Source organism: Oncorhynchus gorbuscha, linkage group LG06 (assembly GCF_021184085.1).
Source record: "Oncorhynchus gorbuscha isolate QuinsamMale2020 ecotype Even-year linkage group LG06, OgorEven_v1.0, whole genome shotgun sequence".
Taxonomy (NCBI): domain Eukaryota; kingdom Metazoa; phylum Chordata; class Actinopteri; order Salmoniformes; family Salmonidae; genus Oncorhynchus; species Oncorhynchus gorbuscha.
The window spans coordinates 4,704,755-4,730,686 of NC_060178.1; the positions used below are offsets into that span (position 1 = coordinate 4,704,755).

The 25,932-nt window shown below is 45.0% G+C and overlaps 1 protein-coding gene across 1 annotated transcript in view; it reads right to left on the bottom strand.

Moving 5' to 3' along the window:
* smad6b (SMAD family member 6b) overlaps positions 1 to 17,321 on the bottom strand; it is an 84,195-nt gene extending 66,874 nt beyond the window's left edge. The window contains exons 1-2 of the mRNA XM_046352141.1: positions 15,755 to 17,321; positions 1,609 to 1,665 (exon numbers count right to left, since the gene is read on the bottom strand). Coding sequence (XP_046208097.1) covers positions 1,609 to 1,665; positions 15,755 to 16,592 — 895 coding nt within the window. The 5' untranslated portion in view covers positions 16,593 to 17,321. The remainder of the gene's footprint in view (positions 1 to 1,608; positions 1,666 to 15,754) is intronic.
* Positions 17,322 to 25,932: the final 8,611 nt, after the last annotated feature.

Sequence of the window (25,932 nt, forward strand, 5' to 3'; positions counted from 1 at the left end):
CTGGGATGTTGGCTGAGTTTATAGTTGATGAGGGGGGTTAGTGTGGAGATGCTGGCTGGCTGACTGGCTGATAGACTGACTGACTGGGATGTTGGCTGAGTTTATAGTTGATGAGGGGGGTTAGTGTGGAGATGCTGGCTGATAGACTGACTGACTGGGTGGTTGGCTGAGTTTGTAGTTGATGAGGGGGTTTAGTGTGGAGATGCTGGCTGATAGACTGACTGACTGGGTGGTTGGCTGAGTTTGTAGTTGATGAGGGGGGTTAGTGTGGAGATGCTGGCTGGCTGACTGGCTGATAGACTGACTGACTGGGATGTTGGCTGAGTTTATAGTTGATGAGGGGGTTTAGTGTGGAGATGCTGGCTGATAGACTGACTGACTGGGTGGTTGGCTGAGTTTGTAGTTGATGAGGGGGGTTAGTGTGGAGATGCTGGCTGATAGACTGACTGACTGGGTGGTTGGCTGAGTTTGTAGTTGATGAGGGGGGTTAGTGTGGAGATGCTGGCTGGCTGACTGGCTGATAGACTGACTGACTGGGATGTTGGCTGAGTTTGTAGTTAATGAGGGGGGTTAGTGTGGAGATGCTGGCTGATAGACTGACTGACTGGGTGGTTGGCTGAGTTTGTAGTTGATGAGGGGGGTTAGTGTGGAGATGCTGGCTGATAGACTGACTGACTGGGTGGTTGGCTGAGTTTGTAGTTGATGAGGTGGGTTAGTGTGGAGATGCTGGCTGATAGACTGACTGACTGGGTGGTTGGCTGAGTTTGTAGTTGATGAGGGGGTTTAGTGTGGAGATGCTGGCTGATAGACTGACTGACTGGGTGGTTGGCTGAGTTTGTAGTTGATGAGGGGGGTTAGTGTGGAGATGCTGGCTGGCTGACTGGCTGATAGACTGACTGACTGGGATGTTGGCTGAGTTTATAGTTGATGAGGGGGGTTAGTGTGGAGATGCTGGCTGATAGACTGACTGACTGGGTGGTTGGCTGAGTTTGTAGTTGATGAGGGGGTTTAGTGTGGAGATGCTGGCTGATAGACTGACTGACTGGGTGGTTGGCTGAGTTTGTAGTTGATGAGGGGGGTTAGTGTGGAGATGCTGGCTGGCTGACTGGCTGATAGACTGACTGACTGGGATGTTGGCTGAGTTTGTAGTTAATGAGGGGGTTTAGTGTGGAGATGCTGGATAACGTCATCCAACAGTTCCCAGTTAAAAAAAATACTAATCTAGAGGTGCCAGCGATAGACGACACACACACACACACACACACACACACACACACACACACACACACACACACACACACACACACACACACACACACACACACACACACACACACACACACACACTCACAGAGCACACACACACACAAACACTCACAGAGCGCACACACACACACACTCACAGAGCACACACACACACACACACACACACACACACACACACACACACACACACACACACACACACACACACACACACACACACACACACACACACACACACACACACACACACACACACACACACACACACACACACACACACACACACATATATATACTCACAGAACACACACCGGTATTCTCAGCATGTTGATGACGACTTACCAAGTGGCTTTTGTTCCTCTGTAGGGGACAGCCGTGAGTATGGCGGTGGGGGCGACTCTGGAACACACAACATACATGTCAGGGGCTCTGAACATACAACATACATGTCAGGGGCTCTGAACATACAACATATATGTCAGGGGCTCTGAACATACAACATACATGTCAGGGGCTCTGAACATACAACATACATGTCAGGGGCTCTGAACATACAACATACATGTCAGGGACTCTGAACATACAACATACATGTCAGGGACTCTATATGGTTCTATACTGTTCTATACTGTTCTATGTGGTTCTATACAGTTCTATATTGTGTTATATGGTACTATACTGTTCTATATGGTTATATACTGTGTAATATGGTTCTATACTGTTCTATACGGTTCTATACTGTGTTATATGGTTCTATACTGTTCTATACTGTGTTATATGGTTCTATACTGTTCTATATTGTTCTATATGGTTCAATACTGTTCTATATTGTTCTATATGGTTCTATACTGTTCTATATTATTATATATGGTTCTATACTGTTCTATATGGTTATATACTGTGTTATATTGTTCTATACTGTTCTATGTTGTTCTATATGGTTCTATACTGTTCTATATGGTTATATACTGTGTTATATGGTTCTATACTGTTCTATACGGTTCTATACTGTGTTATATGGTTCTATACTGTTCTATACTGTGTTATATGGTTCTATACTGTTCTATATTGTTCTATATGGTTCAATACTGTTCTATATTGTTCTATATGGTTCTATACTGTTCTATATTATTATATATGGTTCTATACTGTTCTATATGGTTATATACTGTGTTATATTGTTCTATACTGTTCTATGTTGTTCTATATGGTTCTATACTGTTCTATATGGTTATATACTGTGTTATATGGTTCTATACTGTTCTATGTTTTTCTATATGGTTCTATACTGTTCTATATTGTTCTATATGGTTCTATACTGTTCTATAAGGTTCTATACTGTTCTATATGGTTCTATACAGTTCTATATTGTTCTATATGGTTCTATATGGTTCTATACTGTTCTATATTGTTTTATATGGATGGAGAAGGCAGCATAATAGTCACGCTGCTCCTTTAAGAGACAGAGTGGAAGGAGAAGGCATCATAATAGTCACACTGCTCCTTTAAGAGACAGAGTGGAAGGAGAAGGCATCATAATAGTCACGCTGCTCCTTTAAGAGACAGAGTGGAAGGAGAAGGCATCATAATAGTCACGCTGCTCCTTTAAGAGACAGAGTGGAAGGAGAAGGAAACATAATAGTCACGCTGCTCCTTTAAGAGACAGAGTGGAAGGAGAAGGCATCATAATAGTCACACTGCTCCTTTAAGAGACAGAGTGGAAGGAGAAGGCATCATAATAGTCACGCTGCTCCTTTAAGAGACAGAGTGGAAGGCGAAGGCATCATAATAGTCACACTGCTCCTTTAAGAGACAGAGTGGGAGGAGAAGGAAACATAATAGTCACACTGCTCCTTTAAGAGACAGAGTGGAAGGAGAAGGCATCATAATAGTCACACTGCTCCTTTAAGAGACAGAGTGGAAGGAGAAGGCATCATAATAGTCACGCTGCTCCTTTAAGAGACAGAGTGGAAGGCGAAGGCATCATAATAGTCACACTGCTCCTTTAAGAGACAGAGTGGGAGGAGAAGGAAACATAATAGTCACGCTGCTCCTTTAAGAGACAGAGTGGAAGGAGGAGGCATCATAATAGTCACGCTGCTCCTTTAAGAGACAGAGTGGAAGGAGAAGGCATCATAATAGTCATGCTGCTCCTTTAAGAGACAGAGTGGATAGAGAAGGCATCATAATAGTCACACTGCTCCTTTAAGGGAACTCACAGTGCATCCCAAATGGAACCCTGTTCTCTATATAGTGCACTACTTTTGACCAGAGGCCTATGAGAATAGGGCACTATGGATTGGGATAGTGGGCCATTTGGGACTCGCATCAGTCAGATCTACAGCTAGTCTGTCTGGCGCCGGGCTGTATGTGTGTGTGGCTATGCAAACTGTATTAACGCCACTCCTTCACCTAGAGGGGCACGAGAGAGACGTCCAGGGGACAAAAGAGCTTTTTAAATCTCAACGTGAAACTGAGCTCATTCAAAGCCTGACCAATTACAAGACAAGGGTCTATTTCAAAAGAGCTTTTTAAATCTCAACGTGAAACTGAGCTCATTCAAAGCCTGACCAATTACAAGACAAGGGACTATTTCAAAAGAGATTCGTCCGTTTCAAAATAAGTTATTTCAACTAAATATAGTTCACGTAGCACTATTTTAACTTTTGGTTTTGATGTTGTGTAGACTGTTTACACTGGTCGTTTTGATGTTGTGTAGACTGTTTACACTGGTCGTTTTGATGTTGTGTAGACTGTTTACACTGGTCGTTTTGATGTTGTGTAGACTGTTTACACTGGTCGTTTTGATGTTGTGTAGACTGTTTACACTGGTCGTTTTGATGTTGTGTAGACTGTTTACACTGGTCGTTTTGATGTTGTGTAGACTGTTTACACTGGTCGTTTTGATGTTTGATGTTTTGTGTTTTGATGTTGACTGTTTACACTGGTCGTTTTGATGTTGTGTAGACTGTTTACACTGGTCGTTTTGATGTTTTGACTGTTTACACTGGTCGTTTTGATGTTGTGTAGACTGTTTACACTGGTCGCTTTGATGTTGTGTAGACTGTTTACACTGGTCGTTTTGATGTTGTGTAGACTGTTTACACTGGTCGTTTTGATGTTGTGTAGACTGTTTACACTGGTCGTTTTGATGTTGTGTAGACTGTTTACACTGGTCGTTTTGATGTTGTGTAGAGACTGGTCGTTTTGATGTTGTGTAGACTGTTTACACTGGTCGTTTTGATGTTGTGTAGACTGTTTACACTGGTCGTTTTGATGTTGTGTAGACTGTTTACACTGGTCGTTTTGATGTTGTGTAGACTGTTTACACTGGTCGTTTTGATGTTGTGTAGACTGTTTACACTGGTCGTTTTGATGTTGTGTAGACTGTTTACACGTTTTGATGTTGTGTAGACTGTTTACACTGGTCGTTTTGATGTTGTGTAGACTGTTTACACTGGTCGTTTTGATGTTGTGTAGACTGTTTACACTGGTCGTTTTGATGTTGTGTAGACTGTTTACACTGGTCGTTTTGATGTTGTGTAGACTGTTTACACTGGTCGTTTTGATGTTGTGTAGACTGTTTACACTGGTCGTTTTGATGTTGTGTAGACTGTTTACACTGGTCGTTTTGATGTTGTGTAGACTGTTTACACTGGTCGCTTTGATGTTGTGTAGACTGTTTACACTGGTCGTTTTGATGTTGTGTAGACTGTTTACACTGGTCGTTTTGATGTTGTGTAGACTGTTTACACTGGTCGTTTTGATGTTGTGTAGACTGTTTACACTGGTCGTTTTGATGTTGACGTTCACATAACAACATACACCATCACCGACATTCACACTCTTTCTGGACGAAAAACAACAACAACTTAATCTTGGGTTTTTTCACTTTTCTCTACTAAAAAAAACAAAAAGTGAAAGACAGTGTGATTCACTAGGAACCCGTTGTTCAACAGCATGAAAGAAATATCGGCTCAAACGAGACACGTATTAGTGCACGTGAGTTGGCCCGGCAGGGATGTCCTTGTCCCATCGCGGAACTAGCGACTCCTGTGCCGTTGCCGGGCGCAGTGCGCGCTGACGCGGTCGACCAGGTGTACGGTGCTTCAAGAAGGCATGGAAGGGGTTGTGTTTCGGAGGACGCACGGCTCTTTCGACCTTCGCCTCTCTCTCTCGAGTCCGTACGGGAGTTGCAGCGACGGGACAAGACTGTAACTACCAATTCGGAAACCACGAACTTGGTGAGAAAAAGGGAGTAAAAAATAAAAATAATAATAATTACATTTCAATTTAAAGATCATTTCAAGAGTCTCTACATAGACAAAGTTATGCTCGTCTGGTATAGTCCTGCTATTGGTGTGTGGGGAAACAGTGAATCATTTGTGGAACATGGGTAAGAGACGAGGTTCATACTCTGGGAGACCTGCACAAGAACAAGGTATTTTTTTTATAATTTGAAGAAATGGGGAATAGGTATAATAGGTATATATATAGTATATAGTATATAGTATATAATAGGTATAACTGGTGTGATATGTCTGGCGATACATGTATATTAAAACCACTAGGTGGTTTTGTTATGTTAAAACGACTAATAAAAACCATGAGATGGCGCACGCCCAGAGACAATTATTCTGTGTAGAGGTGCTGACTAACGGTGAATAAACTGTAAGCTATTGAACTGGAGGCTCAGCTCTGCCTCCAGGGCAATATTCATGACAACAAACGTCAACCTGCCAAATTTATGGTAACATGGTCTACAGGAGGACCAGATTACCTATTTAACATAGTCTACAGGAGGACCAGGTTACCTATTTAACATAGTCTACAGGAGGACCAGGTTACCTATTTAACATAGGCTACAGGAGGACCAGGTTACCTATTTAACATAGGATACAGGAGGACCAGGTTACCTATTTAACATAGTCTACAGGAGGACCAGGTTACCTATTTAACATAGTCTACAGGAGGACCAGGTTACCTATTTAACATAGGCTACAGGAGGACCAGGTTGCCTATTTAACATAGGATACAGGAGGACCAGGTTACCTATTTAACATAGTCTACAGGAGGACCAGGTTACCTATTTAACATAGTCTACAGGAGGACCAGGTTACCTATTTAACACAGGATACAGGAGGACCAGGTTACCTATTTAACATAGGATACAGGAGGACCAGGTTACCTATTTAACATGGTCTACAGGAGGACCAGGTTACCTATTTAACATAGTCTACAGGAGGACCAGGTTACCTATTTAACATGGTCTACAGGAGGACCAGGTTACCTATTTAACATAGGCTACAGGAGGACCAGGTTACCTATTTAACATAGGATACAGGAGGACCAGATTACCTATTTAACATAGGATACAGGAGGACCAGGTTACCTATTTAACATAGGATACAGGAGGACCAGGTTACCTATTTAACATAGGATACAGGAGGACCAGGTTACCTATTTAACATAGGATACAGGAGGACCAGGTTACCTATTTAACATAGTCTACAGGAGGACCAGGTTACCTATTTAACATAGGATACAGGAGGACCAGATTACCTATTTAACATAGGATACAGGAGGACCAGGTTACCTATTTAACATAGTCTACAGGAGGACCAGGTTACCTATTTAACATAGGATACAGGAGGACCAGGACAGATAGTAGGGCTGTTGACCGTATTACAGGACAGGTACTAGTAGGGCTGTTGACTGTATTACAGGACAGGTACTAGTAGGGCTGTTGACTGTATTACAGGACAGGTACTAGTAGGGCTGTTGACTGTATTACAGGACAGGTACTAGTAGGGCTGTTGAGTGTATTACAGGACAGGTACTTGTAGGGCTGTTGACCGTATTACAGGACAGGTACTAGTAGGGCTGTTGACTGTATTACAGGACAGGTACTAGTAGGGCTGTTGACTGTATTACAGGACAGGTACTAGTAGGGCTGTTGAGTGTATTACAGGACAGGTACTAGTAGGGCTGTTGACCGTATTACAGGACAGGTACTAGTAGGGCTGTTGACTGTATTACAGGACAGGTACTAGTAGGGCTGTTGACTGTTTTACAGGACAGGTACTAGTAGGGCTGTTGACCGTATTACAGGACAGGTACTAGTAGGGCTGTTGACTGTATTACAGGACAGGTACTAGTAGGGCTGTTGACCGTTTAATGGACAGGTACTAGTAGGGCTGTTGACTGTATTACAGGACAGGTACTAGTAGGGCTGTTGACTGTTTTACAGGACAGGTACTAGTAGGGCTGTTGACCGTTTAATGGACAGGTACTAGTAGGGCTGTAGACTGTATTACAGGACAGGTACTAGTAGGGCTGTTGACTGTATTACAGGACAGGTACTAGTAGGGCTGTTGACCATATTACAGGACAGGTACTAGTAGGGCTGTTGACTGTATTACAGGACAGGTACTAGTAGGGCTGTTGACTGTATTACAGGACAGGTACTAGTAGGGCTGTTGACCGTTTAATGGACAGGTAACTGACACATTGTCACACACACACACACACACACACACACACACACACACACACACACACACACACACACACACACACACACACACACACACACACACACACACACACACACACACACACACACACACACACACACACACACACACACACACACAGAGAGAGACTTACGAGCTGCCAAGCACAGAGACACACACGGTTTTTCTTAACCTTGTCATATCAGTGACCTCAACAATCAATCAATTAACTAATCAATCAAACAAACAGCCACAGTCTTAATCCATTTATCTTTGTTTATCTACTGTGCTTCTCCTGCATCCTCATTGCCAGTTTTAGGCTGGGTTTCTGTAAGGCACTACTGTGCTTCTCCTGCATCCTCATTGCCAGTTTTAGGCTGGGTTTCTGTAAGGCACTACTGTGCTTCTCCTGCATCCTCATTGCCAGTTTTAGGCTGGGTTTCTGTAAGGCACTACTGTGCTTCTCCTGCATCCTCATTGCCAGTTTTAGGCTGGGTTTCTGTAAGGCACTACTGTGCTTCTCCTGCATCCTCATTGCCAGTTTGTCCTGTAACTGTGTTGTCCTGTAACTGTGTTGTCCTGTAACTGTGTTGTCCTATAACTGTGTTGTCCTGTAACTGTGTTGTCCTGTAACTGTGTTGTCCTGTAACTGTGTTGTCCTATAACTGTGTTGTCCTATAACTGTGTTGTCCTGTAACTGTGTTGTCCTGTAACTGTGTTGTCCTGTAACTGTGTTGTCCTGTAACTGTGTTGTCCTATAACTGTGTTGTCCTGTAACTGTGTTGTCCTGTAACTGTGTTGTCCTGTAACTCTTAACTGTCCTATAACTGTGTTGTCCTGTAACTGTGTTGTCCTGTAACTGTGTTGTCCTGTAACTGTGTTGTCCTATAACTGTGTTGTCCTGTAACTGTGTTGTCCTGAAACTGTGTTGTCCTGAAACTGTGTTGTCCTATAACTGTGTAACTGTGTTGTCCTATAACTGTGTTGTCCTATAACTGTGTTGTCCTGTGACTGTGTTGTCCTGTAACTGTGTTGTCCTGTAACTGTGTTGTTCTATAACTGTGTTTACACCTGCATTGTTTACTGTTTGGGGTTTTAGGCTGGGTTTCTGTACAGCACTTTGAGATATCAGCTGATGTACGAAGGGCTATATAAATACATTTGATTTGATTTGATTTGATTTGATTTGTTGTTCTATAACTGTGTTGTCCTGTGACTGTGTTGTCCTATAACTGTGTTGTCCTGTAACTGTGTTGTCCTGAAACTGTGTTGTCCTATAACTGTGTTGTCCTATAACTGTGTAACTGTGTTGTCCTATAACTGTGTTGTCCTATAACTGTGTAACTGTGTTGTCCTATGACTGTGTTGTCCTGTAACTGTGTTGTCCTGTAACTGTGTTGTCCTGTAACTGTGTTGTCCTATAACTGTGTTGTCCTATAACTTGTAACGGCGTTCCTCTGTTGAATGAAGAGAGTCGGACCGAAATGCAGCGTGTAGGTTACTCATGACTTTAATGAAATAAATCGCGGTACATGAAATAACTGAATACTAAATACAACAACAACAGAACGGAACGTGAAACTAATTACAGCCTATTTGGTGACTACAACACAGAGACAGGAACAATCACCCACGAATTACAAAGTGAACTCAGGCTACCTAAATACGGTTCCCAATCCGAGACAACGAGAATCACCCGCCTCAGGCAGCCAAGCCTAACTAGACACACCCCTAATCATACACAATCCCAATGCTAATAAAACCCCAATACGAACCCAACACATAAACCCATGTCACACCCTGGCCTGACCAAAATATATAACGAAAAACAAAAACATATTGACCAAGGCGTGACAGAACCCCCCCCCCCCGAAGGTGCGGACTCCCGGACGCACCTCAAGAGCATAGGGAGGGTCCGGGTGGGTGTCTGTCCATGGTGGCGGTTCTGGCTCGGGACGTGGACCCCACTCCATTAATGTCCTAGTTCCTCCCCTTCGCGTCCTGGGATAATCCATCCTCTCTGCCGACCATGGCCTAATAGTCCTCACCCAGATCCCCACATAACTGAGGAGCAGCTCGTGACAGAGGGGCAGCTCGGGACAGAGGGGCATCTCGGGACAGAGGGGCATCTCGGGACAGAGGGGCATCTCAGGACAGAGGGGCATCTCAGGACAGAGGGGCATCTCAGGACAGAGGGGCATCTCAGGACAGAGGGGCAGCTCGGGACAGAGGGGCAGCTCGGGACAGAAGCAGCCCAGTACTGAGAGGAAGCACAGTACTGAGAGGAAGCTCAGGCAGGTAGTAGGCTCCGGTAAATCCTGGCTGGCTGGCGGAACTGGAAGATTCCGGTTGACAAGCAGATCTGGAAGAGACTGGTTGTCTGGCAGATCTGGAAGAGACTGGTTGTCTGGCGGCGCTGGGCTGACTGGGAGCACTGGCGGAGCTGGGCAGACTGGGAGCACTGGCGGCACTGGGCAGACTGGGAGCACTGGCGGCGCTGGGCAGACTGGGAGCACTGGCGGCGCTGGGCAGACGGGAGACTCTGACAGCGCAGGAGAGGAGAAAGGCTCTGGCTGCGCTAAACAGGCGGGAGACTCCGACAGCGCAGGAGAGGAGAAAAGCGCTGGCTGCGCTGAACAGGCGAGGCGCACTGGAGGCCTGGTGCGTGGTGCTGGAACTGGTGGTACTGGATCGAGGACACGCACAGGAAGCCTGGTGCGGGGAGCTGCTACCGGAGGACTGGTGGCTCTGGATAGACCGGACCGTGCAGGCGCACTGGAGCTCTTGAGCACCGAGTCTGCCCAAGCTTACCTGGCTCGATGCCAATAGGAAGAGCTGGTATGTGCCGCACCGTGCGCTCCATAGCATAACACGGTGCCTGCCCGGTCTCTCTAGCCCAACGGTGAGCACAGGGAGTATGTGCAGGTCTCCTACCTGGCATAACTATTCTCCCTTCTATCCCCCCCCCAATAATTTATTTGGGCTGCTTTTCCGGTTTCCTTGCCAACCGTGTTCCCTCGTATCGTCGGCTCCTATCTCCCGCTGCCTCTGCTCTCCTTAGTGCCTCCACCTGTTCCCATGGGAGGCGATCTCTTCCGGCCAATATCTCCTCCCAAGTGTAACAACCTTTACCATCCAACACGTCTTCCCATGTCCATTCTCCAAATAATTCATCCTCCCTTTGCTGCTCCAGCTGCCGCTGCCTGTTTAAACCAGCGCCTCTCCCTTTTTCCGGCGTGTCTTTTTCTTTGACACGATTCGCCTGTAGCCCTCTTCGCACTGCTGAAGCGAATCCCAGCCGGGCTCCTGCACTCGCTCTGGGTCGGCCGCCCACCTGTCGATTTCTTCCCACGACGTATACTCCATGCTTCTGATGTCCATAACGTCCTTCTTTAGCTCCTGCCAGTTTACACACTGCTCGGTCTGTGAGTGGTGGGTGTTTCTGTAACGTCATTCATCTGTTGTAAGAAGAGAGTCAGACCGAAATGCAGCGTGTAGGTTACTCATGACTTTAATTAATGATAAGACGGTACATGAAATAACTGAAATAAGAAAACAACAAACGAAACGTGAAACTAATTACAGCCTATCTGGTGACTACAACACAGAGACAGGAACAAACACCCACAAAATACAACGCGAACTCAGGCTACCTAAATACGGTTCCCAATCCGAGACAACGAGAATCACCTGACTCCAATTGAGAATCGCCTCAGGCAGCCAAGCCTAACTAGACACACCCCAAATCATACACAATCCCAATTAATACAAACCCCAATACGAAACACAACATATAAACCCATGTCACACCCTGGCCTACCCAAACATATACCAAAAACACAAAATACAATGACCAAGGCGTGACAGCGCCTCTCCGCTTTATCCGCATCTATTTCTTCCTTGGGACGGCGATATTCTCCAGGCTGAGCCCAGGGTCCTTTTCCGTCTAATACCATCTCCCAAGACCAGAAGTCCTTATATTGCTGCTCCTCACAATTAAAAGGGAGAGTAGGCTCAGGTCTGACTCCTGACTCAGCCACTCTCTCTCTGCGCTCTCCCCCAATAAATATTTGGGGGTTACTTTCGGTTTTCGCTCTGCGTTGCGGTGTTTTCCTTTTAGACTCCATTCGTCTATAGCCCTCTTCGCACTGCTGAAGCGAATCCCAGGCGGGCGCCTGCACTCTCTCTGGGTCGGCCGCCCACCTGTCGATTTCTTCCCACGTCGTATACTCCATGCCTTTACCTTCCATAACGTCCTCCTTTAGCTCCTGCCAGTTATCTATGTCGTTGCCAGTTACTCGCTGCTCGGTCCGTGAGAGGTGGGTGATTCTGTTGCCAGTTACACGCTGCTCGGTCCGTGAGAGGTGGGTGATTCTGTTGCCAGTTACACGCTGCTCGGTCCGTGAGAGGTGGGTGATTCTGTAAGTCTGTTGAATGAAGAGAGTCGGACCGAAATGCAGCGTGTAGGTTACTCATGACTTTAATGAAATAAATCGCGGTACATGAAATAACTGAATACTAAATACAAAAACAACAGAACGGACGTGAAACTAATTACAGCCTATTTGGTGACTACAACACAGAGACAGGAACAATCACCCACAAATTACAAAGTGAACTCAGGCTACCTAAATACGGTTCCCAATCCGAGACAACGAGAATCACCTGACTCCAATTGAGAACCGCCTCAGGCAGCCAAGCCTAACTAGACACACCCCTAATCATACACAATCCCAATTAATACAAACCCCAATACGAACCCAACACATAAACCCATGTCACACCCTGGCCTGACCAAAATATATAACGAAAACACAAAAAACATATTGACCAAGGCGTGACATAATTGTGTTGTTCTGTAACTGTGTTGTCCTATAACTGTGTAACTGTGTTGTCCTATAACTGTGTTGTCCTATAACTGTGTTGTCCTGTATCTGTGTTGTCCTGTAACTGTGTTGTCCTATAACTGTGTTGTCCTGTAACTGTGTTGTCCTATAACTGTGTTGTCCTATAACTGTGTTGTCCTATAACTGTCTAACTGTGTTGTCCTATAACTGTGTAACTGTTTTGTCCTGTATCTGTGCTGTCCTATAACTGTGTTGTCCTATAACTGTGTTGTCCTATAACTGTGTAACTGTGTTGTCCTGTAACTGTGTTGTCCTGTAACTGTGTTGTCCTGTAACTGTGTTGTTCTATAACTGTGTTGTCCTATAACTGTGCTGTCCTATAACTGTTTAACTGTGTTGTTCTATAACTGTGTTGTCCTATAACTGTGTAACTGTGTTGTCCTATAACTGTGTAACTGTGTTGTCCTATAACTGTGTAACTGTGTTGTTCTATAACTGTGTTGTCCTATAACTGTGTTGTCCTTTAACTGTGTAACTGTGTTGTCCTATAACTGTGTAACTGTGTTGTCCTATAACTGTGTAACTGTGTTGTTCTATAACTGTGTTGTTCTATAACTGTGTTGTCCTATAACTGTGTTGTTCTAGAACTGTGTTGTCCTATAACTGTGTAACTGTGTTGTTCTATAACTGTGTTGTCCTATAACTGTGTTGTCCTATAACTGTGTTGTTCTAGAACTGTGTTGTCCTGTAACTGTGTTGTCCTGTAACTGTGTTGTCCTATAATTGTGTTGTCCTGTAACTGTGTTGTCCTGTAACTGTGTTGTCCTGTAACTGTGTTGTCCTATAACTGTGTAACTGTGTTGTTCTATAACTGTGTATTACGGCGGGGGTACCGGTACAGAGTCAATGTGGAGGCTATATACAGGGTATTACAGTACAGAGTCAATGTGGAGGCTATATACAGGGGGTACCGGTACAGAGTCAATGTGGAGGCTATATACAGGGGGTACCGGTACAGAGTCAATGTGGAGGCTATATACAGGGGGTACCGGTACAGAGTCATTGTGGAAACTATATACAGGGTGTTATGGTACAGAGTCAATGTGGAGGCTATATACAGGGTGTTACGGTACAGAGTCAATGTGGAGGCTATATACAGGGAGTACCAGTACAGAGTCAATGTGGAGGCTATATACAGGGGGTACCAGTACAGAGTCTTGTGGAGACTATATACAGGGGGTACCAGTACAGAGTCAATGTGGAGGCTATATACAGGGGTACCAGTACAGAGTTACCAGTACATGAGTCAATGTGGAGGAGGGGTTACCAGTACATGGTATATACAGGGTATTACAGTACAGAGTCAATGTGGAGGCTATATACAGGGGGTACCGGTACAGAGTCAATGTGGAGGCTATATACAGGGGTTACCAGTACATGGTCAATGTGGAGGCTATATACAGGGTGTTACGGTACAGAGTCAATGTGGAGGCACCGGTTAGTTGAGGTAATATGTACATGTAAGTAGAGTTATTGAAGTGACTATACATAGATGATAACAACAGAGAGTAGCAGCGATGTAAAAGAGGTGGAGAGAGGGGGTGGGGGGGGGCAATGCAGCCATGTAGCCATTTGATGTTCAGGAGTCTTATTGCTTGGGGGTAGAAGCTGTTTTAGAAGCCTCTTGGACCTAGACTTGGCAGCTCCGGTAGCGCTTCCCATGTCGAATAGTCTCGCTATTGTATCCTCCCCTCAGATGCGTATCGTAGTGTAATGGAGGTATTAGACCTATCAGTTACGCAGTACAATAGAGAAATCATGCACAAAGTAGCCTCTACATAATCGCAAAGCATGTCGAGTATATTCTCATGCTTTGACACACACATAAACTAGTTTTAGTGGAATATCGTGCAGCAAGAACGCCCACAGAGACCCCCCCCCCCCGCATTTTCCCCCCTCTTGATGGCGGAGGGAAGATTTTACGTTTTAAAGTTCATTTCCTACAATTCTACACATTTTGCCATGTGGCATAGAGAAAATGTTGCAGTATTAAAGGCACACGATCACCAGGCGGTACATTAGTTAATAGACCAATAAGAAAGAGTTCCAAACCTCTCTGCCAATAAAAGCTTGTTTTCCGTTTTACCCTCCCCCTTTAGATCTCTCCCAGAATCAACTCGTAAAATTCTGGAGGGCCGACATCGGACATCGGACATCGGAGGCCGACATCGGACATCGGAGGCCGACAACGGAGGCCGACATCGCGACATCGGAGACCGACATCGGGACGTCGGAGGCCGACATCGGGACGTCGGAGGCCGACATCGCGACGTCGGAGGCCGACATCGGACGTCGGAGGCCGACATCGCCGATCGGACGTCGGAGGCCGACATCGGACGTCGGAGGCCGACATCGGACGTCGGAGGCCGACATCGGACGTCGGAGGCCGACATCGGACGTCGGAGGCCGACATCGGACGTCGGAGGCCGACATCGGACGTCGGAGGCCGACATCGGACGTCGGAGGCCGATAGGGTAGAAAAGAAGTTTCAATGTATAAAACTTACCAAATCAGGTATTGGAAAGTTTATTTCGAAGCGAAGAGCACCTAGAAAGAGACTCTTTGGCTGGTCGCATTTCTGTACTGTACAATGTAGGCCTACAGTACAAATTGGTAGAAAGACCTACTTTGCTTCATTTAATTTAATATTTAATTCATTTAATATCATATTTTTTTAAAGGGCTGATTGTAGGAGTGAAAACCTGAAGAAGAAAAAAACTATAGGAAAACTAAATATTTCACACAGGTTGTCTGTCTTTGTCCTTAGCGGTTTGAGAAATGTTTGGCAAAATGAAAGTATACCCATTTCTCCAGGCACCACTAGACCACTGCCGATACCCGTTTTGTCTTCTAACTGTGTGTGTGTGTGTGTGTGTGTGTGTGTGTGTGTGTGTGTGTGTGTGTGTGTGTGTGTGTGTGTGTGTGTGTGTGTGTGTGTGTGTGTGTGTGTGTGTGTGTGTGTGTGTGTGTGTGTGTGTGTGTGTGTGTGTGTGTGTGTGTGTGTGTGTGTGTGTGTGTGTGTGTGTGTGTGTGTGTGTGAGTTTGACAGAGCAGGTGCACTCCTACCTACGCTGCAGAGCCGACTGTAGTGATAGGGGTTGCAGCATACCGCGTGGCCAGCCAGAGTCCCAAAGCTCCTGCACTCACAGAGCGGCTTGAGCTGGGCGGTGTGCTGGAGGTCCGACCAACGGTAGAGTTTACACAGCAGCAGCGGCGGAGATATGGCCGTGTGTCCGCCCAGACGCATCTCTGTCTGGGATACCATCACACAGTCGCTCCACATCCCTTCTCTGGACTCCACCGCCTCCAGTAACGTATCCAGAGTTTTGTCCTTTAAGCATTTCAATAGAGAATATGTGGCGGTTTTTAGTTCTTGCTCCAGCACCGTGCGCGGCTTCGCCTCAGGAGAACCGTTGTCCCGAGCTCCACCGCCGTCGTGGTTCCTCAAAACAAAATGACAGGAGTCTGGTAACGGTTCCCTCCCCGGGGCAATGGGTTCAACTTCACAGTGGTCCCGGTCTTTAAATAAACAACACGTCACCGTCCTGCATTCGCTGTCCTGCACTGCCTGAGGGCTGCCCTGCTCCGGCCCTTGGACACACACAGTCACCGACAGAGCACCCCCCTGTTGGTCCGATTTGCCCCCCACCCTGCCGCTGCAACTCTCCGCCGAGTTGAAGGCACATACTCCACCTAAGTCCCCTGCAGGCGACCTGCCAACCGTCATCGGTCGGAGATCCGTTTTGTTAATTTTCTCCGGGTTGTGGCAGGTTGTGAAGAGATCGTCCCTAGGACTGTCTTCGATACTTGGGCCATTATGTCCACCATCTCCCTCCTCACTATGTGGAATCAAACGGCTTCGCCAGAGTCGCCGCACAAGACCTGAGCGTTTCGTCCTGAACATACGACAATTTAAAAAAATATAGATGCGCTTTTCTCTCTCTAGGTTATTCTTGTTTCGGGTAAACCAAAGGGGACTGTTTACCAGCTACTTTGAATTTAGTTGTAGGACATTAATGTTGGCGGAGCGCCGTGCCAGGGTTGGAGAACAGGATTAGATTGAGACATGGGAAATCAAAAATTCATTCATACTGGGAACGTAGTCAATAACATGCAGAACTTTGAATCCTATTCTTGACCCGTGTTGTTATGTTCCCTACGCCTCGGAAGGGATAAACAAATGTTTCACACACATGATAATATCATGCGAGTAGACAATAGCTACACGGGAACTAAGTAAATGCAGAATTCAATATGGAAAAGTCAACGAGAAAAAGAGAAAGAAAGGGAGCCCTAAAACGCTTTTACGCACTCCTTTCGGACTTTGGAACGAACACCCCTTCACATCTCTTCTAACCCGGCACGGAGAGAACAACATGAATTACACCTTTACAAGTGATTTTAAATCCCCCAAAAATACATTTAAAGCCTTTACAAATCCAGATCCAGATCTCCCGACGCACTTCTTTTTACGATCCAAAAATATCCATGCTGGAAGCTAGAAATAATCATCAATCCCAAACGGAGTACTCCTCTCTCCTCGTTCCGGGTTGACTACCTAGCTAACAAGTCAAACTGAACTGCTGAGATCTCGTTCTTTCTCCGTTTCTCTCTTCTTTTTTCTCTCCCTCGCTCTCTAACACACACACACACACACACACACACACACACACACACACACACACACACACACACACACACACACACACACACACACACACACACACACACACACACACACACACACACACACACACACACACACACACACACACACACACACACACACACACACACACACACACACACACACACACACACACGGGGACTCCGAGGAGAGCGATGGAGCCATTGGCTGCCTACCATCACGTGCCAGTCTAGACTCATTGGCGGCTGTGAGCTGCACTGATTGTTGCGCAAACAAGGTTTCAAGTTTCTCAACTCTTAAAGGCGTAACATCCCGTTCTTACTTTAACTTTACTCTCTAGTCTACTATATCTTCTATTTGAAAATAAAAAATAAAAATAAAAATACGGAAAGGACACTTTTAGAACAAGGACACTATTCAACTCTTGCATTTTATTGACCAACAAGCCAACAGGATACATTGTGCTTACAGACAAGCAAAGCCAACACTGTATAAAAAAAATAAAAAAAACTCAAAACACCATGATTGTGCAATGAAACCATGAAGAGCATTGCACCTAACCCAGGGGTGGACTGAGACAAAAACACAGCCCTGGCATTTTATCCACAAACAGCGACTCATTTTCCTATGGCCCGCTACTAACGTTGTTGGAGGCACCAGCCAATCATTTGGTCAGACAAAATCATGAATAATCATCTTATAAAGTCATTCATAGTGCTTTATTAATTAAGAAGTGTAATAATCAGACTACTGAGATATTCAAGAAAAATGTTGTTTCATTTAACACCAAGCAAGAATTTAAGATGTTTTGATGAGCAACCTAATCCAGTCATTGTCAGACAACGAGACTATAGTTGTTTAATTTGACTGTGACCAGTGTAATAGCAATGCAAATAGCAAAATGTTTTAACAAAATAAAATGGCATTGTATTGAACTATTACATTTCGCTGTAGTATTTGAGTGGCGCAGTGGTCTAAGGCACTGCATCGCGGTACTTGAGGCAACACTACAGACCCGGGATAGATCCCGGGCTGTATCACAGCCGGCTGTAATCGGAAGTCCCATAGGGCGGCACACAATTGGTCCAGCGTCATCCGGGTTAGGGGGGGGGGGTTAGGCCAGGAGGGCTATATGACAGGGTAACCTAGTGGTTAGAGAGTTGGATTAGTAACCGGAAGATTGCAAGTTCAAATCCCTGAGCTGACAAGGTACAAATCTGTCGTTCTGCCCCTGAACAGGCAGTTAACCCACTAGGCCGTCATTGATAATAAGAATTAGTTCTTTAACTGACTTACCTAGTTAAATAAAGGTTAAAAATAAATGTAAAAAATAGTTAGCTCATTGCGCTCTAGCGACACCTTGTGGCGGGACAGGAACCTGCAGGCTGACCTCTGTCATCAGTTGAACAGTATTTCCATCTGACAAATTGGTGCGGCTGGATTTCGGGTTTTAATAAGATGCTTGGCATGTCATGTTCCCCCCCAAAAACGGGCTAAACTGTCAAATGAACATAAATCAACGTTTAAACATTCAAATCCTCCAGAAAACGGTATCAAATTCTGCTCAAAACACCCAAATTAGTGTTTTCAACTTTTTCCGGAAGCGCTCTTAGTCCCTGGCAAGGTGTTGGACAACACTTGATTAATAACCATGTAATGTTTCAAAACATCTCACTCAGTGTTTTAATTCTAATTAATTATACTCCAGTGAAAGTGAAGGTTTGGTCTCCTTCGTGTTTTAGTGGCAGCTCAGTTGCCACTAGTTTTGGTGTTACTTCATGTTAACAGTGAAGCCAAAGGGGACAAACTGCAGTGGCCACTGAGCTCACTACTCTGGCGTCTCCTCCCTGACTCCCAGGGCTCGAGCCATTGTGGCGCTGTGCTCACTGTGGATTTACCATTAGGCAGAAGAGGCCATTTCCTCTGGCCTCATATCATCAAAGGCCCCATGAGCTTGGCATAATTGTACAGTGGTGTTTGTCAGACCAGGAGACATCTGAAAATCGGTCTTGTCACAAAAACATCTGTAGCATTCGAGCGGTTTGGGCTAAACATTAATGACCCCTCTATGGACAGATGCGTGTCAGCGGAATCGTCTGGAGAAAACGGGCCGGAAAACGAATGGAAGTGAATAGGGTCTTTCCACGTATTTAGGGGTCATTCCACTGGGCCGGAAAACGAATGGAAGTGAATAGGGCCTTTCCACGTATTTAGGGGTCATTCCACTGAAAAATACGTCTTTATGAGCTTTCTTATATCTCTTAGAGCAAAAAAAGCATTATTCCTTTTGAATCTGTTATTCAATGTGTTTCTAAGGGCAGAAAGAAATCATTTGTTAAAAAAAAATATATATATATATATATATATGTGTAAGAATATATAGTCAGTATATATAGTCAGTATATATATATATATATACATATGTCAGTATATATATATATATAAGTATATATATATATATATATATATATACACAGTTGAGAATATATAGTATATATATATCTAAGCATATTTATCTTAGTAAATATATATATATGTAAGTATATATATAGGTAAGAATATATAGTCATATATATATATATATACACAGTTGAGAAGTATATATATAGGTAAGAATATATATACACACAGTTGAAGTCCGAAGTTTACTTACACATATGTTGGAGTCATTAAAACTCATTTTTCAACCATTCCACAAATGTCTTCTTAACAAACTATAGTTTTGGGAAGTTGGTTAGGACATCTACTTTGTGCATGACACAAGTCATTTTTCCAACAAATATCCAAATTCATAAATAGATGCAATAATTTTGTTTCAGCCTCTGGGGACCCTCGTTGCAGGCCCTGGACTGGGGACCCTCGCTGCAGGCCCTGGACTGGGGACCCTCGCTGCAGGCCCTGGACTGGGGACCCTCGTTGCAGGCCCTGGACTGGGGACCCTCGCTGCAGGCCCTGGACTGGGGACCCTCGCTGCAGGTCCTGGACTGGGGACCCTCGCTGCAGGCCCTGGACTGGGGACCCTCGCTGCAGGCCCTGGACTGGGGACCCTCGCTGCAGGCACCGGACTAGGGACCCTCGTTGCAGGCACCGGACTGGGGACCCTCGCTGCAGGCACCGGACTGGGGACCCTCGTTGCAGGCACCGGACTGGGGACCCTCGCTGCAGGCCCTGGACTGGGGACACTCGCTGCAGGCCCTGAACTTGGGACCCTTGCTGCAGGCCCTGGACTGGGGACCCTCGCTGCAGGCACCGGACTGGGGACCCTCGTTGCAGGCACCGGATTGGGGACCCTCGCTGCAGGCCCTGGACTGGGGACCCTCGCTGCAGGCCCTGGACTGGGGACCCTCGTTGCAGGCACCGGACTGGGAACCCTCGCTGCAGGCACCGGACTGGGGACCCTCGCTGCAGGCCCTGGACTGGGGACCCTCGCTGCAGGCCCTGGACTGGGGACCCTCACTGCAGGCACCGGACTGGGGACCCTCGCCTGGGCCTGGACTGGGGACCCTCGCTGCAGGCACTGGACTGGGGACCCTCGCTGCAGGCCCTGGACTGGGGACCCTCGCTGCAGGGCCTGGACTAGGGACCCTCGCTACTGGCCCTGGACTGGGGACCCTCGCTGCAGGCACCGGACTGGGGACCCTCGCCAGGGCCTGGACTGGGGACCCTCGCTGCAGGGCCTGGACTAGGGACCCTCGCTGCAGGCCCTGGACTGGGGACCCTCGCCAGGGCGTGACAATTAATCTAAACATTAAAACACTGCACTTTAATAATATATACAATAAAACACTGTACTGCAGTAATCTATACAGAGATATGTTGAAGCATGTTGCCTGCCATGCTGACCACAGCTAACAGACCTCTTCTGTTATGTACCAGCATCATGGCTCTCTCTCTCTCTCTCTCTCTCTCTCTCTCTCTCTCTCTCTCTCTCTCTCTCTCTCTCTCTCTCCCTCTCCCTCCCTCCCTCTCTCTCTCTCTCTCTCTCTCTCTCTCTCTCTCTCTACCTGCACACAATACATTTATTTTCAGTGGACCGGGAATGCCATACATTCCATACTATGACCTCATGACGCAGAGGGCCCCTCATTTGGGTGTGAATTCCAAGCACATCCAACAGGCAGGCTGCTAGAGACAAGACAGGCTGCTATAGGCTAGAGACAAGACAGGCTGCTATAGGCTAGAGACAAGACAGGCTGCTATAGGCTAGAGACAAGACAGGCTGCTAGAGACAAGACAGGCTGCTATAGGCTAGAGACAAGACAGGCTGCTATAGGCTAGAGACAAGACAGGCTGCTATAGGCTAGAGACAAGACAGACTGCTATAGGCTAGAGACAAGACAGGCTGCTATAGGCTAGAGACAAGACAGGCTGCTATAGGCTAGAGACAAGACAGGCTGCTATAGGCTAGAGACAAGACAGGCTGCTATAGGCTAGAGACAAGACAGGCTGCTATAGGCTAGAGACAAGACAGGCTGCTATAGGCTAGAGACAAGACAGGCTGCTAGAGACAAGACAGGCTGCTAGAGACAAGACAGGCTGCTAGAGACAAGACAGGCTGCTAGAGACAAGACAGGCTGCTATAGGCTAGAGACAAGACAGGCTGCTATAGGCTAGAGACAAGACAGGCTGCTATAGGCTAGAGACAAGACAGGCTGCTATAGGCTAGAGACAAGACAGGCTGCTATAGGCTAGAGACAAGACAGGCTGCTATAGGCTAGAGACAAGACAGGCTGCTATAGGCTAGAGACAAGACAGGCTGCTATAGGCTAGAGACAAGACAGGCTGCTATAGGCTAGAGACAAGACAGGCTGCTATAGGCTGCTAGAGACAAGACAGGCTGCTAGAGACAAGACAGGCTGCTAGAGACAAGACAGGCTGCTATAGGCTAGAGACAAGACAGGCTGCTATAGGCTAGAGACAAGACAGGCTGCTATAGGCTAGAGACAAGACAGGCTGCTATAGGCTAGAGACAAGACAGGCTGCTAGAGACAAGACAGGCTGCTATAGGCTAGAGACAAGACAGGCTGCTATAGGCTAGAGACAAGACAGGCTGCTATAGGCTGCTAGAGACAAGACAGGCTGCTATAGGCTGCTAGAGACAAGACAGGCTGCTAGAGACAAGACAGGCTGCTATAGGCTGCTAGAGAAAAGACAGACTGCTATAGGCTAGAGACAAGACAGGCTGCTGTAGGCTAGAGACAAGACATGGCTATAGACAAGACAGGGCTATAGACAAGACAGGGCTATAGACAAGACAGGGTTATAGACAAGACATGGCTATAGACAAGACAGGGCTATAGACAAGACAAGTCTAGCCATATTCTTCCTGCAGTATACCATTTTACTGTGTTCTTCACAGTGTGTAAACATGAATGGTTTGGTTGTAGAAGGTCTATAGTGTAGTATATTGAATGGTCTGGTTGTAGAATGTCTATAGTGTAGTATCTTGAATGGTCTGGTTGTAGAAGGTCTATAGTGAAGTATCATGAATGGTCTGGTTGTAGAAGGTCTATAGTGTAGTATCTTGAATGGTCTGGTTGTAGAAGGTCTATAGTGAAGTATCATGAATGGTCTGGTTGTAGAAGGTCTATAGTGAAATTGGTCTGGTCTGGTTGTAGAAGGTCTATGAAATCTATGCAGCCTACTCAATCACTTTTTATAGCTACTGTTTACAGGCCTCCTGGGCCATATACAGCGTTTCTCACTGAGTTCCCTGAATTCCTATCAGACCTTGTAGTCATTGCAGATAATATTCTAATCTTTGGTGACTTTAATATTCACATGGAAAAGTCCACAGACCCACTCCAAAAGGCTTTTGGAGCCATCATCAACTCAGTGGGTTTTGTCCAACATGTCTCTGGACCCACTCACTCTCACAGTCATACGCTGGACCTAGTTTTGTCCCATGGAATAAATGTTGTGGATCTTAATGTTTTTCCTCATAATCCTGGACTATCAGACCACCATTTTATTACGTTTGCAATTGCAACAAATAATCTGCTCAGACTCCAACCAAGGAACATCAAAAGTCGTGCTATAAATTCACAGACAACACAAAGATTCCTTGATGCCCTTCCAGACTCCCTCTGCCTACCCAAGGACGCCAGAGGACAAAAATCCGTTAACCACCTAACTGAGGATCTCAATTTAACCTTGCGCAATACCCTAGATGCAGTTGCACCCCTAAAAACTAAAAAAATGTCTCATAAGAAACTAGCGCCCTGGTACACAGAAAATACCCGAGCTCTGAAGCAAGCTTCCAGAAAATTGGAACGGAAATGGCGCCACACCAAACTGGAAGTCTTCCGACTAGCTTGGAAGGATGGTACCATGCAGTACCGAAGAGCCCTTACTGCTGCTCGATCGTCCTATTTTTCTAACTTAATTGAGGAGAATAAGAACAATCCGAAATTCCTTTTTGATACTGTGGCAAAGCTAACTAAAAAGCAGCATTCCCCAAGAGAGGATGACTTGCACTTTAGCAGTGATAAATTCATGAACTTCTTTGAGGAAAAGATTATGATTATTAGAAAGCAAATTACGGACTCCTCTTTAAACCTGCGTATTCCTCCAAACCTCAGTTGTCCTGAGTCTGCACAACTCTGCCAGGACCTAGGATCAAGAGAGACGCTCAAGTGTTTTAGTACTATATCTCTTGACACAATGATGAAAATAATCATGGCCTCTAAACCTTCAAGCTGTATACTGGACCCTATTCCAACTAAACTACTGAAAGAGCTGCTTCCTGTGCTTGGCCCTCCTATGTTGAACATAATAAACGGCTCTCTATCCACTGGATGTGTACCAAACTCACTAAAAGTGGCAGTAATAAAGCCTCTCTTGAAAAAGCCAAACCTTGACCCAGAAAATATAAAAAACTATCGGCCTATATCGAATCTTCCATCTTCCACTCAAAGATTTTAGAGAAGGCTGTTGCGCAGCAACTCACTGCCTTCCTGAAGACAAACAATGTATACGAAATGCTTCAGTCTGGTTTTAGACCCCATCATAGCACTGAGACGGCACTTGTGAAGGTGGTAAATGACATTTTGATGGCATCGGACCGAGGCTCTGCATCTGTCCTCGTGCTCCTAGACCTTAGTGCTGCTTTTGATACCATCGATCACCACATTCTTTTGGAGAGATTGGAAACCCAAATTGGTCTACACGGACATGTTCTGGCCTGGTTTAGGTCTTATCTGTCGGAAAGATATCAGTTTGTCTCTGTGAATGGTTTGTCCTCTGACAAATCAACTGTACATTTCGGTGTTCCTCAAGGTTCTGTTTTAGGACCACTATTGTTTTCACTATGTTGTTATGTTCTAATGTTGTTATGGTCTAATGGTCTAATGTTGTTATGGTCTAATGGTCTAATGTTCTAATGGTCTAATGTTGTTATGTTCTAATGTTGTTATGTTCTAATGTTGTTATGTTCTAATGTTGTTATGGTCTAATGGTCTAATGTTGTTATGGTCTAATGTTGTTATGATCTAATGGTCTAATGTTGTTATGGTCTAATGTTGTTATGTTCTAATGTTGTTATGTTCTAATGTTGTTATGGTCTAATGGTCTAATGTTGTTATGGTCTAATGGTCTAATGTTGTTATGGTCTAATGTTGTTATGATCTAATGGTCTAATGTTGTTATGGTCTAATGGTCTAATGTTGTTATGGTCTAATGGTCTAATGTTGTTATGGTCTAATGGTCTAATGTTGTTATGGTCTAATGTTGTTATGGTCTAATGGTCTAATGTTGTTATGGTCTAATGGTCTAATGTTGTTATGGTCTAATGTTGTTATGTTCTAATGTTGTTATGGTCTAATGGTCTAATGTTGTTATGGTCTAATGTTGTTATGATCTAATGGTCTAATGTTGTTATGGTCTAATGTTGTTATGGTCTAATGGTCTAATGGTGTTATGGTCTAATGGTCTAATGGTGTTATGGTCTAATGGTCTAATGTTGTTATGGTCTAATGTTGTTATGGTCTAATGTTGTTATGGTCTAATGTTGTTATGGTCTAATGTTGTTATGATCTAATGTTGTTATGGTCTAATGGTCTAATGTTGTTATGGTCTAATGGTCTAATGTTGTTATGATCTAATGTTGTTATGGTCTAATGTTGTTATGGTCTAATGTTGTTATGGTCTAATGTTGTTATGGTCTAATGTTGTTATGGTCTAATGGTCTAATGCTGTTATGATCTAATGGTCTAATGCTGTTATGATCTAATGTTGTTACGATCTAATGTTGTTATGATCTAATTGTCTAATGTTGTTATGGTCTAATGGTCTAATGTTGTTATGATCTAATGGTCTAATGTTGTTATGGTCTAATGTTGTTATGGTCTAATGTTGTTATGGTCTAATGGTCTAATGTTGTTATGATCTAATGTTGTTATGATCTAATGTTGTTATGATCTAATGGTCTAATGCTGTTATGGTCTAATGGTCTAATGTTGTTATGGTCTAATGTTGTTATGGTCTAATGGTCTAATGTTGTTATCGTAGAATGTATGCACACATGACTGTAAGTCGCTTTGGATAAAAGCGTCTGCTAAATGGCATATATTATTATTATTATATTATTACTATATAT